At 42.0% G+C, this 25,872-nt stretch overlaps 1 protein-coding gene across 1 annotated transcript in view; it reads right to left on the bottom strand.

The window, feature by feature from the left end:
* SNTG2 (syntrophin gamma 2) overlaps positions 1-25,872 on the bottom strand; it is a 384,592-nt gene that overhangs the window by 218,978 nt on the left and 139,742 nt on the right. The window contains exons 3-4 of the mRNA XM_030800009.1: positions 16,714-16,770; positions 16,556-16,613 (exon numbers count right to left, since the gene is read on the bottom strand). Coding sequence (XP_030655869.1) covers positions 16,556-16,613; positions 16,714-16,770 — 115 coding nt within the window. The remainder of the gene's footprint in view (positions 1-16,555; positions 16,614-16,713; positions 16,771-25,872) is intronic.

Genomic DNA, 25,872 nt, shown 5'->3' with positions numbered 1-25,872 from the left:
AAGACCTCAAAAACACAGATAACAAAAGCAAAAATAAACAAATGGGGTATATCAAACTAAAAAGGTTCTGCATAGCAAAGGAAACAACAGAGTGAAGGGACAAGCCACGGAATGGGAGAAAATATTTTCAAACCATTCATCTGAGAAAGGATTAATATCAGCATATACAAGGAACTAAAATCTCTCAACAGCAAAAAAACAAATAATCCTACTGAAAAATAGGCATATGATCTGAATAGGCATTTCTCAAAAGAAGACAAATGACTAAATATATGAAAAAATGCTTAAAATCACTAATCATCAGGGCAATGCAAATAAAAACCAAAATTAGATATTATCTTATCCCAGTTAGAATGGTTATTACTAAATAGATCAAAAAATGACAAACGTTGGTGAGGGTGCAGAGGAAGGGAAACTCACTGTTGGTGGTAATGTAAACTGGTATAGCCAACACAGAAAACAATATAGAGCTTTCTCAAAAAAACTAAAAATAGAACTACCATATGATTCTGGCAAACCCGCCATGGACATTTATCCAAAGGGAAGAAAATCAGTATGTCAAAGATATATCTGCACCCCATGTTAATTGTAGCAATATTTGCAATAGCCAAGATACAGAACAAAGCTAAGTGTCCCACAACAGGTGAAAGAATAAAGACAATGTGGTGTATACACACAGTGGAGCACTATTCAGCCACACGCAGAATGAAACACTCCCATTTGTGGCAGAGTGGGTGAACCTACAGGACATTAAGTGAAGTCAGCCAGGCCCAGGAAGTTAAACACTGCACGTTCTCACTCATATGTGGAAGCTGATCTTACAGAACTAAGGAGCAGAATAGAGGTTACCAGAGGTTTGGAAGGGGAGGGGGTATTTTTAAGGATACATAATTACAGCTAGATAGGGGGAATACTTCTAGTGTTCTACAGCACTGTAGAATAATGATAGTTAGCAATAATATATTGTATATTTTCAAACAGCTAGAAGAGAGTATATTGAATATTCCCAACACAAAGAAATAATAAATGTTGGAGATGATTAATATGATAATTATCCTGATTTGAGCACTATAAATTGTATGTATTGAAGCATCATTATGTACCCCATAAATATGTACAATTACGTGTTAATTTAAAAAACACAGCTTCACCCTAGCCCTGTATGCCACACCCTACTGTCTACTTCTGTCATTCATCCTATCATCATATCCTGTTCTGAAATTTACTAACTGATCTAATGTGTCACTTTTTGCCACAAGAGATAAAAAGTTTCTCAGTTGAGAATAAATTAAGCAAAACACACATCAATATTAAAACAGCTAACATTTATTTACTGTAAATCTGTAAGAAAAGAAAGGTAGCATGTCCATCTAAAGTATGCTTTCCTTCTGTGATTTATATTTATAATAACTCATCTTAGAAAACAATTCTGTTTTGGAGGTATGGTAGGTTATTAAGGGTTTTGAATGACTAACACCAAGATATTAGAGGAAAGCAGCAAACTTCAAACCTAAGGATACAAATAAAAATATGCACAAATGCATGGGTGCTTTGAAGGCAAAGGAAGGGAGGGAGAGGGAAGAAGCAAGAGAGGACAGGAGGAAGGGAGAGAGGAGAGGAAAACTCAGCTTCCTATCACACACTCTAGACTTAAAAAAGGACAAAAAATCTCTACTTTGATAATAAAGTTCATGAATAAAGGAATGAAGTTTTAATATTATGAAATATGCTATGCCAGAAGTCTCTCGAGTAGCCAGACTTTAGTAGCTACGATAACTGAATATTTAGCATATTAAAATGAAGACTTTTAAATAAAAAGTTTTATTTAACATAATTTGAAGGTTAATGCTGGTGTTGATTCAAATTGTGAATGTCCTGTGGGTGTCCAGTAGATTTTTGTTACTATTAGTAACAGTATGTCTAAGGCATACAAAAAGATGTTATAGATAGTAAAATGGTTACTATAGTGAAGAAAATTAACATATCCATCATCTCACCTGGTTAACCATATTTTTGTTTTGTGTTGTGTGTCTGTGTGTGTCAAGAGCAGCTAAAATGTAGTGGGAATCCCCAACACGGTATGATTGTGTGACCTTTAGTCCTCATGCTGGCCACCGGACCTCTAGACTCGCTCGCCTACTTGTGCACGGCTTTGCATCCTCTGACCTCCAGCTCCTCATTCCTCCCCACCACCATCTCCTCACTTCTGCTGACCACTGTTTTATTTTTCTTCTCTGCATGCTTGACCTTTTCCTCAGGTTCCACCCATAAGTGAGGTCATGTGGTATTTCTCTTTAATGTCTGGCTTGTTTCCCCTGGCACAGCATCCTCCAGGTTCAACCCTGTTGTGACAAAGGACAGGACCTCCTCCTTCTTTCAGATTGAGTAGGCTGGGCGCGGTGGCTCACGCCTGTAATCCCAGCACTTTGGGAGGCCAAGGTGGGAGGATCACAAGGTCAGGAGATTGAGACCATTCTGGCTAACACAATGAAACCCCGTCTCTACAAAAAATATAAAAAAAATTAGCCAGGTGTGATGGTGGGGGGCTGTAGTCCCAGCTACTCGGGAGGCTGAGGCAGGAGAATGGTGTGAACCTGGGAGGCGGGGCTTGCAGTGAGCCGAGATCGCACCACTGCACTTCAGCCTGGGCAACAAAGTGAGACTCTGTCTAAGAAAAAAAAAAAAAAAGGCTGAGTAATATTCCATCCTATATATTTTCAAATTGTAATTAACAATTTATAATCATATAAACTTACAGGGTAAAAATAATGTTATGATTTATGAATGCAATATGGGATAATGAAACCAAGCTGGTTAACATATCTATGACCTCAAATACTTCACATGTTTTTATAATGAAAACACTTAAGAAAATTTTCTTAGCAATTTTGAAATGTGTAATAATCTATTAAAGAGCTATCTTTGCTACACTATGCAATAGAACTTAAAAAAAATTCTTCCTGCATAACTGAGAGTCTGTGCCCTCTGACCATCATCTCCCCATTCTCCAATCCCCAGCCTCTGTGACCACGATTCTACTCTCTGCTTCCATGAGTTCAATTGTTTTAGATTCCACATATAAGTGAGAGCATGTGGCGCTTGTCTTTCTGTATCTGCCTTGCCCATTTTTAATTGGTTTACTTGTTCTTCTATTAACCTGAATGAATTCTCCATAATTTTGAATATTAACCTCTTATCAGATACATGTTTTGCAAATATACTTTCCCAGTCCATAGGCTGCTGGTCTTGTTGTTTGCTGTGCAGAAACTTCAGTTTGATGTAGTCCAATTTATCTATTTGTGCTTTTGTAGTCTGAGCTTGTGGCGTGACAGCCAAGAAATTATTGCCAAGGCCAATATCAACGAGCTCTTCTCCAACGTTCTCTTCTAGGAGTTTTATGGCTTCTGATCTTACAGTTAAGACTTTTGTCCATTTTTGGTAGGTTTCCTATACGGTGTAAGACAAGTGTCCAATTTCACTCTTTCCCATGTGGAAGTCCAGTTTTCCCAGCAACATTTATTGAAAAGACTATACATTCTCCATTGTATCCTCTTGATGCCCTTAGTCCAACATTAGTTGAGCATGTACATTTAGATTTACTTCCGGGCTCTCTATTCTGCTCCACTGGTGTATGTGTCTGCTTTTTATACCAACGCCATACTGTTTTGATTACTATAGTAATATAATCTTAAATCAGAAAGTGTGATGCCTCCAACTGTTTTTTTCTTAGAACTGTCTGGCCATTCAGGGTCTTTTGTGATTCCAAATGAATATTTGAATTGTTTTTTCTGTTTCTGTGAAAAATGTCATTGGGGTTTTGATAAGGATTACATGGAATCTATATATAACTTTGGCTCATAGATATTTTAGCAATATTAATTATGATGAGCCCAGACATGAGCCCAAAATATCTTTCATTTGTATCTTCTTCAATGTTTTGAATTGTCTTCATCAATATTTTACAGTTTTCATTGTATAGCTCTTTTTTCTCCTTGGTTATACTTATTGCTAAATATTTTACTTTTTTCTGATGCTTGCATTAACAGGATTGTTTTCTTGATTTCTTTTTCAGCTATTATCTGTGTATAACAATACTATTAATTTTTGCATATGAATTTCATATCCTGAAACTTTACTGAGTTTAATTCTTGGTTCTAACAGTTTTTCTGTGGAATCTTTGGGGTTTTTACATATAGAATCATGCCATCTGCAAATAGATAACTTTCCTTCTTCCTTTCTGATTCGGATGCACTTTTTTTTTTTTTGTCTGATTGCTAATTGCAAGTACTTCCAGTGTCATGTTGAATAAAAGTGGCGAGACTGGGCATCCTTGCCTTGTAGAGGATCTCAATGTTAAAGCATTTGTTTTTTTCATATTGATTATAATGCTAGCTAGGAATTTTTCATAAATGGCTTTATTGTGAACATGCTTTCTATACCTGAACTGCTGAGATTTTTTATCATAGATAATGGGCTTTGTCAAATGATTTTTCTGCATCAGTCTGTTAATGTGATGTGTCACATTGGTGAATTTGAAAATGTTAAACTGGCCTCACACGCCATGGATGAATCCTACTTGGTCATGACGTATAATCTTTCTAATGTGCTGTTGGACTTGGCTTGCTAAAGTCATTATGAGAATGTTTGTGTTATTTGTCCATCAGAAAAATTGGCCTGTAGTTTTCATTGTTAGTGACATCTTTGTTCAGCTTAGGTGTCATGGTGATGCTGGCTTTTAAAAATGCATATGTAATTATTCCCTCTAGATTTATTTGTTGAAAGAGTTTGAGAAGTATTGATATTATTTCTTCTTTGAATATTTGGTATAATTCAGCCATGAAGCCATCTGGTTCCATGCTTTCTTTTGTTGAAAGGATTTGATTACATCTTCTATGTCCCTATTTGGTTTTGGTCAGTTCAGTCTTTCTATTTTTTCATGACTCAAACTTGGCAGGTTGTATTTTTCCACAAATTTAACCATTTCCTCCAGGTAGTCCAATTTTCTGGCATATAATTGTTCATAATAGTCCCTTATGATCCTTTCATTTCTGAGGTGTCCATGGTAATGCCTTCACTTTTTTTATTTATTTGAAACTTCTTTTTCTTAGATTATAATATGGTTAGGCTTTGTGTCCCCACCCAAATCTCATCTTCAATTATAATCTCCGCAATCACCCTGATCCCCACGTGTCAAGGGAGAGAAGAAGTGGAGGTGATTGGATCACGGGGGCAGTTTCCCCCATGCTGTTCTCATGATACTGAGTGGGTTCTCACAAGGTCTGATGGTTCTACAAGTGGTAGGTAGTTCCTCCTGCCTTCATTCTCTTTCCTGCCACCTTATGAAGAAGGTGCCTTGCTTTCCCTTTACTTTCCACTATGATTGTAAGTCTCCTGAGGCCTCCCCAGCCATGTGGAACTGTGAGTCAAACTCTTTCCTTCATATAAATTACCCAGTCTCAGACAGTTCTTTATAGCAGTGTGAGAACAGACTAATACAGATGGAGGGTTTGCCAATTTTATTATTTTTTTAAGAAACAACTCTTAGTTTTACTAATTCTTTTTATTGTTTACTATTGTCTGTTTGACTTATTTCTGTCTGATCTTCATTCCTTCCTTCTGTAAACTTTTGGTTTACTTTGTTGTTCTTTATCTTATTTCTTGAGGCTTAATGTTAGACTATTTAGGATCTTTCTTTTGTTTTACTTTATGTATTTATTACTATCAATTTCCTTCTCACAACTGTTTTTGCTGCATCCCAGAAGTTCTGGTAGGTTGTATTTCCATTGTTGTTTGTCTCAAGATAGACAGTTTTCAAATTTCACTTTTGATTCCTTCTGTGACCCATTGATTGTTCAGGACAATACTGTTTAATTTCTACCTATTTATGAATTTTCCAAGATTCCTCCTGTTACTGATTTTTAGTTTCCTTCCATGTGGTCAGAGATGATACTAGATAGAATTGCAATACAAAATTTGTTAAGACTTGTTTATGGCCTAACATATGGTCTATCCATGTGTATGTTCCATGTGTGCTAGAGAAAAGTGTGTATTTTGCTGCTATTGCATGGAAAATTCTTTATATATCTGATAAGTCGTTTTGGCCCAAAGTGCAATTCAAGTCCTGTATTTTCTTATTGATTTTCTGTCTAGTTGATCTATCTGTTGTTGAAAGTGGGGTGCTGAAGTCCCCTATTATTGTTGTATCACTATGTATTTATCCCTTTATGTTCATTAATATTTGCTTTATGTATTTAAGTACTCCAATGCTGGATGCATATATGTTTATGATTGTTATGTCCTCCTGATAAATTATCCCCTTTTCACTAGATAATGGCCTTCTTTGTCTCTTGTGACTGGTTTGATTTAAAGTCTGTTTTATCAGATGTAAGTTTAACCACCCCTTCTCTCTTTTGGCTACCATTTGCATGGAATATTATTTCCTTATCTTCACTTTTAATATCTGTGTGTCCTTAAAAGACAAAGTGGGTCTTTTATAGCCAGTATATAGTTGGGATCATCTCTTTTTCAGTCTGCTTCACCACTATATGTCTTTTGATGGAAGATTGTAATCAATTTATATTTAAGGTGATTATTGATAGATAAGGAAGGACCAATGTAATTCTCCCATTTTCTTGTTGTTGGTAATATTCAAGGTGATTGATAGATAAGGAATGACCAATGCCATTCTCTTATTTTCTTGTTTGTAATATTCAAGGTGATTATTGATAAATAAGTAATGACCAATACCATTTTCTTTTCTTGTTTTGTAATATTCAATGCGATTATTGATAAGGAATGACCAATGCCATTTTCTTATTTTCTTGTTTGGAATATTCAAAGTGATTATTGATAGAAAATGAATGATCAATGTCATTCTCTTATTTTCCTGTTTGTAATATTCAAGGTGATTATTGACAGATAAGAAATGACCAGTGTCATTCTCTTATTATTTTGTTGTTTGTAGATCCTCTGCTCCTTTCCTCCCCTCTTGTCTGCCTTTGTAATGTGATAATTTTCTGTGGTGCTCAGCTTTGATTCCTTTATTTTCACCCTTTGTATATCTGCTATCATTTTGTTGCTGTTGTTGTTTTGTGGATATTATGAAGCTTATGTAAAATATCTTACAGTTATAGTCTACTATTTTAAGCTGCTGACAACTTACATTTTTTTTGTATACAAAAAAAAGAGCCTTTAACTTCTCCTCTACAGTTTATGTTCTTGATGTCACGATTTGCATCTTTTGACATTGTGTATACCTTAAAAAGTTATTGTGGCCTTAATTTTACTGTTTTGACTTTTTACCTTCATACTGGAGATATGTGTGGGTTACACACCACCGTGATGACACTGGAGTATGCTGAATTTGACTATGTACTTCTACCAGTGAGTTGGTATCTTCAAGTGTATTTGTGATAGTGATTACCCTTTTCTAGCTGCTTGAAGTACTCCTTTAAGCATTTCAGATACAGCAAGTATAGTGATTATGAAATCCTTCAGCTTTTTTTTTTTTTTTTTAATCTAGGAAAGACTTACTTTCTCCATTTCTGAAGGGCAGCTTTGCTGAGCACAGAATTCTTGGCTAGTGGTTTTTGTGTTTGTTTGTTTTCCTTGTAGGTATCATACTATTCTTTCCTGGCTTTCAAGTTTTCTGCTGAGAAATCCACTGATAGACTAATGGAGATTCCCTTATATGCGACTTGACACTTTTGCTTCATTTAAAATTATCCTTTTTTTGCCTTTTGACACTTTGATTAAAACGTTCCTTGGTGAAGACCTCTTTGGGTTGAATATGTTTGGGGATCTTTGAGCTTCATGAAATTGGATGCCCATATCTCTCCCAAGACTGAAAACTTCCAAGTTTTCAGTAATTATTTTATTAAATAACCTTTCTGTCCTTTTTTTCTGTTTTTGCTCCTTCTGAGTCCCATAATACAGAACTTTCTTCATCTGATTGCTTCCTGTGAGTGCTGTAGGCTTTCTTCACTATTTTTACTGTTTTCTATTCACCTCCCCAAATGAGTCATTCCAAAAGACCTACCTTCAAATTCACAGATTTTTTTTTTCTGCTGCTTAATCTAGGTCTGCTATTGAAGTCCTCTACTGAATTTTTTTTATTTCATTGAGTTATTCAGCTTTGAGATTTCTGTCTGGTTCCTTTTTACGCTATCTGATTCTTATCTCTTCTAATCTTTAAGTAGTGCCTTTTGTAGGGGAAGATTTTCACATACAGATGGGTCTGAGGGTGCCAGTTGGGCAGGGTGCAGGGGTATAGTCTCTGTGCAGGTTCTTCAGTTGTAATGAATGTCAGTAATGACTGTGTGTGTCTAAGTGGTGTAGGCTGCGAGAATTCAGGGCAATGATGGTGGCAGTGTAAGTCCAGGGTCCTTGGTGGCAAGGCCTTTACGTATCCCACTGCTTTTGTCTTCTCTGTAGAGGGGAGTCTCAGCTGAGGGAATCTTTCTCAGCGCAGGGTCTGACAAGCCCACAAGCAGCTGCAGTGGCACTGAGATCCAGGGCACAGGTGCACAGGGCAGCTGGGCTCTGGGTGACGTGAAGCCATTGTGGCACCCGGTGCTCAAGGTGCAGATTCACTCTCTGGGGCTTAGGTGGCTTCAGATTGTCCACAAAGCTGGGGTCTGTTGTTCTGAGGCAGACTCTGGCAGTTCAGACCTGGGGGGCCAGGTTTTAGCTCTGGTTCTGACCCTGGCGGGCTGGACACAGCACTGTCATGGCCCTGGGAGATAAGGGGTTCTCCAGAAGCTCAGCTCTTGGGACACAGGGCACAGCTGCAATCCTGGACCCAAAACCAACAGGACAGAGCAGCAACTAGAGCCCAGGAGATGATGTGCCACACACTGGTGACTCGGGGATGGCAGGACATGGCAGTGGCCTAGGCCCTGTGAGGCCAGTGCAGCAGCAGCAAAGACCCAGGAATGGCAAGATGCCAGTGCAGCCTGGGACCCACAAGGTGGGGAGCAGTGCAGTGAGGACTCCATGCCCTGGGGAGGAAGGAACCTCTGTAGCTTGAACTCTGGGGAGCTCGTCCAGTTTCAGGGAGCTGTTGCTTTTCACCCTGGAGGCTGGGGTGGCACAGTTCCGCCTAGGTTCTGATTCCTGGGGAACTGAGCTACCTCCTCTGCTCAGCCCCAGAAAGCACAGCCACACACAGGACTCAGTGAGGGCTCCAGCTCCCAAGGGGCAGGAGGCCGTGCCTGCCCTGCACGCCACGTTATATTTTAACTGATTTCATCTGTTTTGCTGAATTTGATGTTAAGTCTTCATTTCAAGGAGAAAGAAAAAAAGGAAAGATCATAGTAAAAGTTGTTTCTATTAAAATTAAATGATACTTTGCTGTGTATTAATATTAGGAACTTGTTTAAAATTACAGTCATCTCAGACACCTTCTATGGTTTACGTCCTGCAATGTCTTCTCTATTAAACAATCCAAGGCTCTCTGAAATCTTAAAGTGCCTTTGGAATTAGAAAGACTCAATCATCTTGAGTGATGTTCTTACCTAACTTTTGGAAAATAAACCTGCACATCAGAGCATCCATACACCAGAGCACCCACACACCAGAGCACCCACACACCAGGGCACCCACACACCAGGGCACACACACACCAGGGCACCCACACACCAGGGCACACACACACCAGGGCACCCGTACACCAGGGAACCCACACACCAGGGCACCCAGACACCAGGGCACCTGTACACCAGGGCACCTGTACACCAGGACACCCACACACCAGGGTACCCGTACACCAGGGCACCCACACACCATGGCACCTGTACACCAGGGCACCTGTACACCAGGGCACCCACACACCAGGGCACCCCCACGCCAGAGCACCCCTAATTCTGGAGAGTTCTGCGTGAACCAGGGCCACGCATGAGCAGCCACAGCCTTGCCTAACTGGAGCTGTTTTCACACCTGTTTCCCTGATAGCTTTTGTTTCCTTTCCAGTGTTGTCAGGCTGATAAAGTGTTCTAGTGAATAAGAGAAAAACATTACAGACTCACACAATCTTTTCAATTAGGTAGCACTCGCTAGCTCTGCTTCTCAGAAAGAAAGCCCTAAGACCCGTGACCACCAGGATCATTTAACTCACAAGCACCCTAAGCTCTGAAGACGCCACATCCAACCACCTACGACTGCATCCGCATTGTCTACGTGAACTGCACAAACATAAGGTGTTTCCGTCATAAATGTATCATGATATTCCCTCACTAGTGTGTCAGTCATAAGGAAACTGATACTATTTCCACCAGAGTCTGTTAGAAGAGAGACCCGTTGGCCCCCACCTCCACCAAAGTCCTGGAGGGCAGGCCCTGGGCCACCTCGGGGCCACTCAAAAGGGCACCATGGGGTTTGAATGTTGACCTGAATTCATTTCCAAAATCCTGCTCTTTTAAAATTTCTAGACTTCCCCAAACTTCAGTGATTGTCCCTGCACAAGGGAGACTCTTCTTACCCTCCTCAAAGGACTATAAGGGTTAAACCTTACTTAATACACACGATTCTTCTCAGGGAGTCTCTCTCTCTAAGTGGCCCTGGGAGATTATTTATCATTGATAACATGGAAATCTAAATCCTTGAAGTAATTTGAAGGACACCGGACATTTTGAAGTGTAATATATATTTAAATTAAAAAGTATTTTTCATCTTCCAGGAAGGTCCCCATTGGTGGGAGCTGACACCTGCCATAACACTGGCTGAACTTGAGGAGCAATGGCAAAGTAGGTCCCAGGACAGCATCTTTGGGGCCAGAAGGATTTGTACCTCAGGCACTTTCTAAAGCAAAAACAACTGGATTCTCTGCTGCACACCTGTGGTCCTAATCGCAACAGCAGGGACCCTGCAAAGGCATGAGGGGCCTGTCAGTACGCTGACTCCCCTGCCTGCTTCCAGCCGCTCCTGAGGATGAAGCCTCTTCCTACTCAGATTTCAAATTTGACTTGCAGTGCACAGCACGCGCACCTCAGGGCTTCTGATGTTTCTTGTGATTCTTTTTGAGGTTTCAGCATTTCTCACTGAGCTACGAAGTCCATTTTACATTATCCTTGTCAAGTTCTATTTACTTTGATAGCTTTAAAGCCATGCCTTTCATTGATTCATTAGCAATAAAGCAGTAACACCGGAATATTCTTCATTCAATCTGCGGTACCTCTGTCTAGATCTGGGGATTGGAAAATGGGACTCCCTTCATTCTTACAGAAAGCTAACTTGAGACAAAAAGCAGATTTTGGCTTGTGATGGAAAGCACGGTTAGGAAAGTTAGACCTAAAAGTTTCAAATCGAATTCCACATCCACCCACCCCAAGGTGAGAAAAGATTTCTGACAATGCGTTTTATACACATTTAGCCAGATCCAGGTTCAACCATCTAAAATAGAAGGACTCTATCAAATATTTAACAGAGCTCCAGAAGAAAAACCAGAGAGTATCTGACTTATCTATTAGTGCAGGCACATTGGCCTGAGTAGTTGGATCACATTTTGAATTTCAAAAACCATTTTTTAGAGCCTAGAAAGGAAGATATGGCAGCACAGCAGACACGATGACTGTCAAAGGCAAAGGCCCAGCGGTGTGAGGAGTGGATGCCAGAGAGGCAGTGCTGTGAAGGATTCCAGTTCTGGGAAGAGGCATCTCAGCTGCTCCAGTCTCTGCTTGCTGAGGGACAATGGGGGCATTCATCACAGGTTTTTCTATGGCATGTGAAGGGCAGGACCTTACATTAATATAAAGACATCTAAGTCAATATTTACATGGGAGGGAGGGAAGCAGAGGAGAAAGTATTAGGGGAGAAAGGCTTCACATTAAATTCAGCAAAACAGGTGAAATAAATTAAACACAGAAAGAAATTAATCACAGATCTGGCATAATGAAGGCATGTGCATGGCAGTAAGACACCAATAACAGGTGAAAATTCTAGAGAACAATAAAATACAGGTGGAGGCCCATGTCATGGTGATCCCACCACACAAAGCTCAAAAGTCTCCGTGACTCTGGTATGAAAAGGGTGATTCTTCCTGTGTTCACAGGTGTCCAGGCCGTGACTTTAGATGACGATAGGATCCAGACAAAACCCTGCCACAGCCACTGTGCCACGGAGACCTGAACAGGGAGCTTTGGGACCTGGGTTTTGTGTTCCCTTTCCTTCCCCACCAAGTGTAGTATATATATTTGGTTATAGAAATCATCGTTCTGTGTCAACATCTTCATGAGTAACAGTGAGCCTCGTGTCCCACCTGACATTCCCACTGTAGTTCAGGTGGCCTCTGTAAGAACCCGCCCTTTAGCTGAGGATACTTCCTGGCGCTGAACAATGAATACTCCACATAAGAACGACTGAAGGTTCGCATTGGTCTTGCCTTTCTTTTGGGGACAAAACACCCCTTCCTTTCTGTGCAATTTTCTGGGTATTTTCTAATTGTTCCATTTGTCTCCCGAATATACACATCAAATTAGCTACAGGGCCCAGGCCTATCTTACAGATAAACTCTTACAGAAACATTATTATTTATTAAATTATTTATTACCATTAATTTATTTAAGTGGAATTAAACAGTGGCTGTGAATGAATTTTATTTGTACCTAATGAGATGATATGCTATAGTAGGAAGAACTGGATTTTGAGGGAAAAATCTAAGTGTACAAGTAAAGGGCTCTTTGCAAGCCCTTGTTAGCCGAGTAAAATTGGGCAACTCATGTCATTCCCGAGTGACAGCGTGTGTCCACTATTACCAAGGAGCTCTCCACACCCTGCACCCGAGTGACAGCATGTGTCCACTATTACCACGGAGCAAGGTGAGAGGCCTTAGGGTCAGGGGCCACCAGCTGTGCATCCTGACCTGGCTGTGACACGTGGGGGAGGCCGAGCTTCCAGATGAGGGTGGAGACTTGGGGTGGCATCGTGTGCCATGCATCGGAGCAGGGAGGAGACAAACCTGGCTGTGGGACCCAGGACGCAGAGGTGAGCTGGAAAGCCCAGACTGCATATTGGCTTTTCTGTAAGCAGTGGAGTCGTGGATGATTTCTGGGCCAGGGGCAGCAGGGTCTTGAGGAAGAATCTCATTGGAGGGAGAGTGAGTGGGAGCTTGGTGTCCTCAGTACTGAACCATGCTCAGAGTAATCCAGTCCTCACAAAATCTGTGTATAGAACGGTGTCAGATCCAATCGCCCATGGTGATTTTAGGTATTAAAACAGATTGTTTTGGAGAGCAGTTGCTAAGTAGGCTGGCAGGCTGCCTTAAGGAGCACGTATGTGTGTGGTTCCTGTGTGAGCCTTGGCAGGTGCACACACCTCACTGAAGCCGTGAGTGAAAGTGTGAAGGACACCATACTAAGAATTTAAACGTCTAAGCAGCTAAGGTGGACCTCATGCAGAGCCTCATATGGCAACTACCTTTATCTAAGTTGTAAGCCCTGCAGCAGATTCCTGAAACCATGGAGAGAAACAAACCCCGGCCAAGGCCTCTGCGTGGCACAGCTGGCAATGACAAAATGCAAGTGGGGCCACCCCACACTCACCCCACCCCCACCAAACCCTCCCAGCCTCGTGGCAGCCTGCTCCCATGGTTCAGCAGAGGGCAGAGTGTGCTGCTCTCAGCGAATGGAACTCCTGCATTCCCCTAACTAAGGGGGTGGCAAAAGGTTGTCAAACAACTCATGAAGAACTTGCTCCCTCAGCCTTTCTGAGGGTGAACTTGGGTCCGGTTCCAGTGGGTGGATGGAAATGAAGGAATACCATGAAGGCTTTCCTTCCCGGAGATGGAACCATGGCGCTTCTTCGGGGGTGGTGCCCCGTTTCCCTTCTTTCCTACCTAAAAAGAAGATACGTTATCTTGAAATGCAGCCACCATTTTGCAAATATAAGGCAATGAACATGAGGATAAAACCCACAAGCTAAGGTGCCACAGGAAGACGGAAAGATACTGGGAGAAAACCACAGCAAACAGCTGGATTTCTCTTTCAGTGAGAAGAGCAAGCCTTATTCACTCAAACCACCGTAAGCTGAGAGGATTTCACAGCACACACGGCCCCTCCTGGACGGAGTCCCCAGGCTTTCACAATGCCAGCACCCCAGGGCCACACACGCTGACAAAAGGACACACAGCAGAGCTCAGGCCAGGCTGACAAGTGAGTTTTTCCTTTCTCCATTTGTCTTTTCCCTGAGGTACATACATGCAGAAACCTAAAACTTAGGTAAACGTGTGCACATTAAAAGTCTATTGACTTAACAAAAGAAGTTCAACTATAAAAAGAAAGCTCAATACGAAGTGTTTATTTTTAAATTATCTTGAGAGAATTAATCAAATCTCATAACACTAACCAATAACCCATGCATCAAAGAACAGACCCTGTCACTCAGCTCGTCCGAAAAGACACTGCTTTTTCCTTTTCTGGTTTAATAATTTCACTATTACTACACTAGGAAGTTATTAACCCTAGGCAATACCAACATAGAGCAATAACCCAAGGAAATGTGTAAAAGTAAAGAATAAATGAAACGTCATAACCACATTGCACTGGTTCTTTACAAACGTTTGAAAGAGGGGCAGCACCAGACGATGACCCAGAGAAGGGTCTTGGGGGTCACTCCCCGGCTCTGCCATTTGCATGTCTGTCCCTGTGCAAACTCTTTAAAGTATCTTTGCCTCAGTGTCCTCACCTGTAAAATGGGAATGAAAATCCCAGTCGTTATCTCATAGGGTAGTTAAAGGTCATAGAATGCCTGAAAGTATTAGCAAAAATGTAGCTATATTTTTCTGCTTCGTCTTATCCATACCTGACATAATAATTTCATTTGTATCTTTGCTTATTATCCTCTCCCACTATAATGTACATGCTCTGAAAGCAAGAAATCAGTCTATTTTTCACTTCTCTACTCTCAGCACAGAAGACAGTGCTTAACTCTCAGGGGTCTATAACGTTTGTTAACCTAACAACCGAATCAATGAGTGTGCACCTGCAATTACAGCATGCACGGAGGCTTTGTCTGTTGTTTATGAAGTTTAAAATCATCAAATGGATCATTTGTAGAAATTTATCATGGCCAGGTGTGGTGGCTCATGCCCGTAATCCCAGTACTTTGGGAGGCCAAAGTGGGAGGATCACGAGGTCAAGAGATCGAGACGATCCTGGCCAACATGGTGAAACCCCGTCTCTACTAAAAATACAAAAATTAGCTGGGTGTGGTAGGTGCCACCTGTAGTCCCAGCTACTCGGGAGGCTGAGGCAGAAGAATCGCTTGAACCTGGGAGGTGGAGGTTGCAGTGAGCTGAGATTGCGCCTCTGCACTCCAGCCTGGGCATCTCAGTGAGACTCTGTCGGTGTGGTGGGGGAAGAAACCAAAAACAAAAAACCCCTCAAGAAGAATCATCCTTTCATTCAGAGGCCTGCATAGCTCTCTCACTTTTCCTGCCATCTTGGTTACAACTAACCTGTATTTCTTATAACACTGAAATTCCTAGGTTTCCTTCTGAACAGCCCCTGCTGCCTCTGAGGCTGAGACTGCCTCTGGGTTTTGGGGCTTGCTGGCCCCTAATTCCTGATTAAATGGAATCCCATCTGCTGCAAGTTTAATGGCAGGTTTGTAAGCTTGCTCAAAAAGGAGAAAAATGTGTTGCTGACCTGACTCTTAAATGTCCTTCTGTCGAAAAAGAATCTTTACCCAGATGCCAATTTCATGGCGACACATTCTGTGGAAACCTCTGTTCCCTGAGACCATGTTCAGAGCTGCTGTGGGGAATTCAAATCCCACTGAGACAATCTCAGCAGCAGAACATGATCTCCTGCACCACACATGGCTGACCTGACCATCGCTGCCCTCACTGCACCCACCTTCAGAGGACCTGACCATCGCTGCCCTCACTGCACCCACCTTCAGACGACCTGACCATCACTGCCCAAAATCGAATGGGCACATTATGTCCAAAATTGAATGAATGTGTGGCCATAAGTCCCACCCTCACTTTTCGATTCTACACAGAGTAATCTCTCCCTATGAATGTCAGTTATTCTTATGATTATTCCCATAGCCAGTGTTTCATTTCATGGATGGAGGTGGTAGTCAGTGCAGTACCGCCAGCTGCCAAGTGCAGAACGGCCGGTGTTTCAGCCCCGCCTGAGTGCGGTCAGCTAGTCCTGCTACAGGCTCGTTATATTCTTATGCTCGGAGACTTGCGTGTCAGATACTTCAATGAATACCATGAACTTCTCCATCTATATGTAATTCTCCTCAATTTTTAACATACCTTAAAATCAGCATTCAAACCCCTGAATCATCAATATCTTTAGAGGATAACCTGATACCTCAAACAGAGAAATAGTGTCTCTCTTAAGGGCCAGAGGGATCAGCAGAGGTTAAAAAGGGCAGCCTCAGATCAGGGCATAAGAAGCATCCTTTGAAACAAGACACAGCTACAAAAATAAAACGGAAGCTTAGGTGATCGAGCAAAACACCTATCTGCTGATTTTTATCATTTTCAGTAATTTGTTATCTTACAAATGGCTGCGATGCATACACAGGTCATTTTGGCTGTTTTTACCTGCTTGGTCTTTGAATATTTTTGATATGACGACGGGGACGTTGTGCTCAGAACCTCCCTGAAAGACAAAGCCATCAGAAAGAAACATGGTTATCAAGATTCACACTGGAAAGTTCTTCAAAAATAAAAAGCAGGAATAGAGAAAACCATTTCCATACCTTTATACTCAGGCCCAAGCCGCCAACTGGCTGTCTGTGAAGTGTAACAGTTCTGTGCTTTAAAAAATTTTAGAAAACAAACCAAGCTTAGGTTAAAATGCACTATCAGAAAGTGAATCCAAAACAAATTCTTCATTTAAACCCAAATACTTGTTAAATTATATTTCCAAAGCAACTTTGGCTAAATATGACAGTAATGACACTATTTCAAATCTTTACTGTGCGGTACTGCACGTATGAAAATGACGACAGTGATAAAGAATAGGCCCCATTCCAGGCATTGTCTGAAATCCAGGAAGAATCCCCACAGAACTGTCATCCCATCTGCATTCTGCTTGTCAGGAGCAGAGCTCCGTGAAGAAACGAGGGGCCCACCTTCTCCAAGGTGGTGAAAGGGAAGTGGGGCAGAGCACTCAGTCCCGTTTTAGAACTGCTCTCTTCCCACCAACCCCAGGACGGGCTCCCTCTTCACTGTGCATCTCTGCTGAAGTCAGCCGTGTTTGGGACAATCTTCAACCAATATTAACTCATGAATGATCAATTTTTTCACATCCTCTGACCACAGGTGCCTGGGATATTTAAAGGTAGGTTGTGATACAAAGCTAAAAGCACAATAGGCCCTTAACTGGCAAGTGAGATGGTAAAAAATCTCCAAATCTCTTGCGCATTAAGCCATGCACCTATGTTTTGCTGTGGTCTAATCTGATGAATGCGACTGTTGCCAACTTCAGGTAGACACGGGTGACTGGCGCCGCTCTGAGGGGGCACACAGAGGCAGCCTGGGGTAGATGGACAGTGGCCAAAGGGTGCTTTTCCCTCAAAAAGACACTACAGGAAAAACAGAAGTAACAGACATTCTTTGAGTTCTAAGTGGAAACATGAGCACATTCAGGCTGAATGGCTCTGAAAGGAATCTGTTGTGCAAAGCAAGGACGAAGAAGTAAGACAGTGGCAGAGCCCACGCCGAAGGGGGGACCTGGGAGCTCCCGCCCCAGCCAGCGGTGCAGGTGCAGGTGCAGGTGCAGGTGCAGGAAGGCTGCTGTGAGGGCTTCCCAGCCTGAGACACCCCAGGAATGTCCTTCCTAGGGGGAAATACTTTATAAACTCAAAGGAAAGAAACCAAAAATTAGAGCAAATATACCTGCGTTAAAGTGTGTATATGGGGACACAGCAAATAACACTTTAACTGAAAATTTTACTATTTTGATCTTTTTTGGACATATAATATTTTTAACTGACAAAAATAATTTTATACATAGAAAAAGAGCCGTATTTCAGGGACTGCTACAGAGTGATCGTTTTGGCTTTTTCTTGGTCTTCGGCTGTATTCCAGATACTGTGAACAGCAAAGTCAGAGCCACTCCTGGGAGGTCCATACCACGGTCTCTCATCACACCCACATTCTCAGTATTTACCTGAAACGCCACAGATGCTTCCCAGCCACACTGCACCAATGGACAGAGTAACAGGCTCTTAACCTGCTCATCAAAGCATTATTGACAACAGCCAAGATATGGATACAACCCAAGTGTCCACCAGCAGATGTGAGAATAAAGAAAATGCAGCAGATACACCGAATGGAACATCCTCCAGTCATAATGAACTCCTGCCATCTGTGGCAACACGGATGAGCCTGGAGGACATTGTGCCGAGTGGAATAAGCCAGGCGCAGAAAGACAAATACCACACGGTCTCTCCTGCACGTGGAAGCTAAGGACGTTGAACGCAGAAGCGGAGGGTAGAACTGTGGTTACCAGGGGGTTCGGGGTAGGGGGCGGAGGTGCAGGCCAAAGGGTGCAACATTTCAGCTGTAAGGTGAACAAGTTCTGCGGCTCTAATGGAAAGCATGGTGACTATGGTTAATAATACCATATTTCCTTAACGTTTGCTAAGAGAATAAACCTTACGTGTCCTCACCACAATAAACAAAGGTAACTGTAAGAGGTGTATGTATTAACTTGTTTCTAGTGTGCATTTCACAATGTATATGTGTATGAGAACATACCCTGTACACCTTAAGCATGTACAATTTTTATTAGTTATAGCTCAATAAAGCTGAATAAATAAATCCCATTGTGTGGACAGAGGGTTTCCAAGGATATTCTCTATAGAGGAGGGAGAGGGAGTTACTCCTGCATGTGGCAAGCACACCGTTTTCCTCCTCAACACGTGGACAGTTGACTTTGCAGGCCAGAATGCATCTCACAATGAGCGTGAACTGCAGAAACGAGGGGGGGTTCATTCCCTTCCTCAGCAGACACTAAATTCTGTAGTGTTCATGGCCAAGTGAGGGAGTGGGGAGAAACGCATCCATCCACCTACTAGCTGCTCCTCTGTGTGACACAGCAAACAGCCTTATGCTTCTAAGAACTTTTCTGTGCTATGGAAGATGAGAAAATTGAATTATCTACGTCATAGTAACTGGAGGCCTCTCTGTATGGAATTTCTGAAAATGCTCAATAACATTTTAAAATTGCAGCTGTCAGTGTATTTGAAACTCATGCAAGCAAGTACAAGATGAGAGAAAATATATTTTGAGAAGAAACAAGTTAGTTTCTGCCCCAATAGACTGCCAAAGAATGACATTTTAAAACTGTCATTTGACTCACTTATACATGTCAGGAAGATATCCTGAAATATCCTAAAATATCCTTGATATTTCAAAGAAAATATCAAGAAACTGATCACCTGTGGCAAAATCTGGACTAATATTCTTAACAAGATAGGTAAGAAAAAAATTACACCATTAACAACCAACATAAATATTTGTTTACTAGAACGCGAAGGGTTTGTTCTCTATGATTTTAGCTAAGCCAGAATAATATTTATGTCATATCTGCTTTGTGCAGTGCCTTGAAATGTTCCTTTCTGTGTACATTTGAACCAGCCATTTAGATATTTAGGTCTCTAAATCTCTCTAAAATCAAGTTTCTGCATCTGGAAAGTGAGAGCTGTACTGTGAGCCCTAATAGGAAGTGCTGGGAATGGGATCGTGTCCCCCTAAAATCCATGTTGAAGTCCTGACCCCCAGTGTGACTGCATTGGAGGTAGGGCCTGTAGGAGGTAACTAAGGTCAGATGAGGTCATTCAGGCGGGCCCTATCTGACAGGGTTGGTGTCCTTAAAGGAACAGGAAAAGACAGCAGATACAGCGTTCTCTCTCTCTCTCTTTTTTTCTTTTTTTCCTCTCTCTCTCTTGCTCTTTCTCTCCCCACCCCCACCTCGCTGTCTCTACCATGTGAGGACACACATATAAGGCCTTTGCCTGAAGTCCAGGAAGCCAGCCCTTGCCAGTAACTCTACTATATGAGGACACAACTGTAAGGCCTTCATCTGCAAGCCAGGAAGGCAGCCCTTTGACAGTAACCAAACCCACAGCACCTTGGAGTTGGACTTCCACCTCCCAGAACGGTGAGAAGGGAGTCCCTGCTGCCTAAACCAGCCCACCTGTGGTTCCTTATCACGGTGGAGCCCAAGCTGCCTCAACAGGAGTTAAGGAAGATCACTGTGCAAAGCACCTTACAGACCATCAGGTTTAACAAAAATACCAAGGTGGTTAGTTTGATCCATGAAAAATTGTTATTTTAAAACCACCTCATTCAAACACCAAGGACTTCAGTGTGTCAAAGTTGAGAGAAAAGGCTCAGCCAATTTGTGCTTTCACACTTTTATAAATGAACATTATATAATTATGAAGGTTCTAACATTTTAACATTAGCATATCTAGGAACTTTAATTTTCAAACTAAGGTTTATAAAACTTACTGGGTGACAAAAAGTAAATGGGAAAACTTCTGCAGCTTCTAACTGGAACTTTTCACACAGCAGCCTGGCTGAAGTTGTCCTGCCTCGTACGTCCTAATTATTGTATGACCCCAGAGTCAATCCACAGCTTATCACTGTGAGGTTCGGGGTAGCATTTCCACAGTGCTCTGTCAGCTGATATCTACACAAACCAATGTCATCAAAAGGCATTTCTAATGCAACAAAAACAGTCTGCTGCCTCATTCCCCTCCCAATACATACCCCTTAAAGTCAAGGACCCACAAGCAGGTGCGGATCGTGAGCTGCCCTGAGGCTCATTATGAATCTAATCTATGGCCTGACTCCCCTATTCCACGCGTTCCCCCATAATCACGGCCTCCTCACGTACCATACTCAGGGGCTCCAGGAACTCACCAAAGGAACAAATTCAGAATACAATCGAATGTATCATCAAACCTCTACAGAACTGAGGTTGGAATCTAAGGTAATTGTTCAATAAATTATTTTCAAATTCAATCTTGCTTTTCTTTTCACAAACATATCAGATAAAATCTTTCATAAAATATTATTCTGCATTTTATCATTTAATCCCAAACTATGTTATGACATTTAATTAATGTTCACATCTTGGTAGCAGCATCATTATATTAATAATAGGACATAGCTATCTCCACATTATCTTCTGACCACATATTTTAAGAAGGAGCTATTTTCTATGACATAGTTAACTTAACAGTTACACATTTCTCATCAACCAAAAAGTGGTTTGGGGGTATATAAGATCAGATTTCTTATTCTGGTCTTCTAAAACATTGTTCTTCAAGTTATTACTGAATTACATGTATGAATGGGCCTCACGATTCCACTTCAGATATTTAAACTGTGGACTTAACACTAAATTTAAATTTGTTACGGCTGCAAACTCATGTTCAGATTTTAATACTGCAATTTCCAGAAAGATTTCAATCAGTTCTACAGGTAAAACACTGCTCCTGTGCCATGGCCACCAGCCAGGGCCCTGCCCCCAGGTTTGTTCAGCTCAAAACCATTCTTGTGGTGAGGACAGAATGACAGGGGGTGTTAATCCCCCTGCTCTCTCCCCAGGTCCTCGGCGATCCCCTTCCCTTCCCTGGAGGTCTTACTCCTCACACAGGCCTGGCCTCACTCCTGTAAGAAGAGAATGGAGATGTGGGAAATGCTAGGGACCTAAAAATAAGAGTTTTTTTTTTCTCTCTATAATTGGAGGGCTTGAAAGTTAAATTTTAAAAATTAGAAATTTACAGAAAAACAATTCTGAAGTATTCTATTTCACACCCGCACATGAAAGATACTTTCAAAAATACTCGTAGAGTTTTATTTCAGAAAACAACATGCTAACAGACTTCATCCTGGGGTTATGTGAGGGGCTGTTGAGTCAGGAGGCATTGCTTCTTCCACAGAGTTGGACGTTCCCTTTGCTTTAGCAAACACTCTATAAGGCATTTTTCAGAATGGGGCGTTGAATCTCTCTCCACTTTTTAAAAATAATTCACTCAAATAAAATTTCCTAAATAGGCTGAGGGAGCCCGGATTTGCCATCTGAAGTAAGTAAACTATTTCTCAGTGTCTGGATGCAATGATTTCAAACTAAGAAGAGTTACTTGAAAACTCTTGTGCATATTTGCTTAATTTGGATGTTAAATCCTTATTAGAAGGATTTCAATATCCTGGGATTAGAGTTTTGAAAAGTGTATGATAACTCCCAAATTTTAAAATTCAATGATTCCATAGTATTCCACCTTCTTGAGGAGTTGGATCTGGCTTCTCACACCCAAAGCCCTGATTTATGAGTTTCTTCAGGTCTAAGCACAGGCCAGGAATGACAAAAGCTGTCCTTGGCGGGCATCATGGGGGAGTGGCCCTGTAGCTCCGACCTGATGCGGGGACAGTGCACTGGGGTCTCTGGGAGCTGCAGTCAGGAACCAGGCCCCCAGCCGCCACGACTTTATGATGTTTGCATCCTGGCATCAGAGTCTCTGGTCCATCCGGAGCCTCTGCCTGGATCCCTGATGGGGTACAGGAGGAACCTGAAGATGCTCTCCTCCTCTGAATTAGCTTCCAGGGCTTTTCCAACCTAAGCTCTCGCCCCCCAGCTCCTGTGCTGATGGGCCTGGCCCTCCAGGGGAGCTATCCCAAGTGATCCAGGGACCTGGGGCTGGCAGCTTTCCTGGTCAGCCTGGCCTGCACTATCAGGGCAGGTGATGAGGAGCAGGGGTGTCTGTCCATGTCAGCTGCCTCTCACCCACCAGCTCCACACCTGGCAGCACTGCTCCTGCCAGTCAGCTGGGCACCCACCAAGATTAGTCATGGATGCGAATGGGCCTATCATCGCCCTTCGACTTCGCTCTTCACAACCGTAACACAGAGCAGACACGAGCAGGGCAGGAGACGGGCCCCAGCCCCAGAACGTCAGGCAACCATCAGGTGGTGGTCAGGTGGTTGTTACACTTTCTCTCTAAAATGATCCTTGGGCACAGCCAGTACCAGGAAAAGGCAGTCTCCTGGTAGACAGAAAACACCTGAGGCTGGAGATAAGCAGCTTCCCAATAAGATCTCAGGAGCTGGGCGAGTGGCCTCAAGCATGTGCACTTCAAGACAAAAGGGTGGTATTTAACTGGTCTATGACTTCCCTCTGGGTAGACTCAACTGGTGAGGGAAAAACGCCTCAAGTGAACAAGTGCACAGCCCCAAGAAACACATGGTGCGTGCAGACCCTCCCAAATGCTGGCTGGCCCTGCACATGCAGACAGCCCGCCCCGAAGGAAGGGGGGCTGCAAACCTTGGAACCATGTCAATGGAGAAAACCCCAAGTCAAGGGCTGGATGGGGTTCTTGATCTCTCAGGTCACCCACCGGCCCTCTTACAAGTGTCCTTCACTTCCTTTCATTCCTGCTCTAAAACTTTTTAATAAACTTTCACTCCTGCTCTAAAACTGGCCTCACTCTCTGCCTCTGACTTACACCTCTTTCTGCCCCTCAACCCAATTCTTTCCTCCAAGGAAGCAAGAATCAAGTTTGCTGCTTGATTACCACAGCTGGTAACAAGAACTCATCACATATGAGCCCCAAATTAACTTCTAGAGATGTACACATCATTGCAAAGTTAGGCTTATTAAAATAAGTATGTTGGTAATATTGAAAATATAAATTTTTCTTGCGGGGACTTACATCCAACTAAGAATGTGCAGAAAACTTATCAACTTTGGACAGTTCATCTAACAACTCACAGTCCTTAAAGGATGGACTAAGTAGATCTACACGGAGCAGGTTTTATCTTCACGCATTGTAGATCCATTTGAAAAGCATAACGTTAGCAAAATGAGCACCTAATGGCATTCCATTTATCTACAACTGAAAAACACACAAAACATATGCTGTCTGTGGAAAAATGCGTATGAAGGAAGAATTTAAAAATGTAAATGGAACAGTCGGTAGGAGCATCAGAACCGAAAGGCCGGGGAGGAGGCAGTCAGGCTCCAGATGTGAAGGCACACTTCACTCTTTAATAACGTAGACAGAGCCAAAGCAGTCTAGTGCTATGTTGGCATATAATAAATATTAATAATAATTGCACAGGGTTCTGTTTGCTCACTTCAATTTTTTTAGGTTTGAAAAATTAAATACTTAAAAAAATAAAAATGTTTGGCAGATTATGCAACTGTCTTTGCTGTTAGATTTTAGTTATTGAAATTTCTATTTGAGTGACGCACTATTTGATATCTTTATAAAGTGTGCTGCTGTGTGCACACAGCCTCGTACACAAACATATGTAAACTATGATTATTATTATTTTGAGACGGAGTTTTGCTGTGTCACCCAGGCTGGAGTGCAATGGCACAATCTCGGCTCACGGCAACATCTACCTCTTGGGTTCAAGCGATTCTTCTGCCTCAGCCTCCTGAGTAGCTGGGATTACAGGGACCTGCCACTGCACCTGACTAATTTTTGTATTTTTAGTAGAGACAGGGTTTCACCATGTTGGTCAGGCTAGTCTCAAACTCCTGACCTCATGATCCTCCTGCCTCGGCCTCCCAAAGTGTAAACTATTATTTTAAACTAAACCTTGGTGTAAACTTTTATAATGAATACAGCCAAACTGTTCATTATTTTAAGGTTTTCATATTCTTTAAACCAGAACTTTCCTTATTAAAGTGAACTCTATTCTGGGTACCATTAAATAACATTTTAATGAGCTAACTCAATAATGTTGAAAACTAAGGCGAAGGTGAATTTTGTAAGAGTCGGCCACTATCCAAGTGATGATAGATAAATTCTAGATGTTTTGCTGACGACTGCATTCTGTTAATTGTTTCAGAAGCCTTTTCAGTGAGACTGTCCACTTTTCTCCTGAAGGTATGAATCTCAAAGCCCTGGTTCATCCTTGCAGCCTTCAGCCGCATACCTGTGAAATTTCACAAATTACTTGCTTCCAAATTTACCTGCTTTTTTCCCAGCACTTTGTGTCTTACAGTTTATGTTCCAGTCACACTGCCTCGCCATGCCATTCTCCGCTGTGGAGACAAATCTTTTGGAAATAAATTCATCCAAGGAAAAGGACAGTGGCCATTTTAAACACAAGAGAAATCAATTTCAAATAAGAATGGATGCCTTGCAGAAGTGTAGTTAGTGATTTTCGTAAGAAGGATATCCTCCCACTTAAAGCCAGCCAGGCAATCAGCAAGACATCTGGTATACCTTGGGGTAGAACATAACGAGGGAAGAATTCATATTACAGTTTGACTATGGACACACTCTAATGAGCTTATATGATTCTTCCACCAGTGGGCGAGTCACTGACAAATGAAAGCTCCGAATGCAGCTGTTTTGCTTCCTGTTTTCTAGTTTCTAGGACAGTAGCCATTCTTCTTATGCAGTATTCCATTTGTAAACACGCATGTTTGCCCTACACTGATGAGCTCTGTGGAGCACAGGTCGAGGGGTCCATCAGACCTTTCCCTAATGGACTAACGAGAGCTCACATGCCCTGAGCAGAACCAGGGGTGCCAGGGGGAGTGGGACCCAACCAAGAGAGACAGGTGAGGTGATACACACAGGCATCAGAGCGGACTCAGTGCATGAAGAAGCACACAGAAACTGGTTTTCAGAAACTGGAAGGAAACAGATTTTGTGTTGGGATCTGAGAAAAATGGAAGAGTTAACAAACTAATAAATGTTTGTCAATAAAGTTACCAACAGAAAAATACATAATGCTGATAAAGTGTCCGATTAGCTTAAAAGGGTTGCTACTAAATTACTTGTATTTTGGCTGAATTATAAAATATTGTAAGAGAAATTCGTCATTTGTCTAAATTTAAGGACATAAAATAATAAAGATTAAGGTTAGAATCTTAAAAAAGT

Source organism: Nomascus leucogenys, chromosome 19, assembly GCF_006542625.1.
Source record: "Nomascus leucogenys isolate Asia chromosome 19, Asia_NLE_v1, whole genome shotgun sequence".
Classification (NCBI taxonomy): domain Eukaryota; kingdom Metazoa; phylum Chordata; class Mammalia; order Primates; family Hylobatidae; genus Nomascus; species Nomascus leucogenys.
This window is presented reverse-complemented; position numbering and strand designations above follow the sequence as displayed.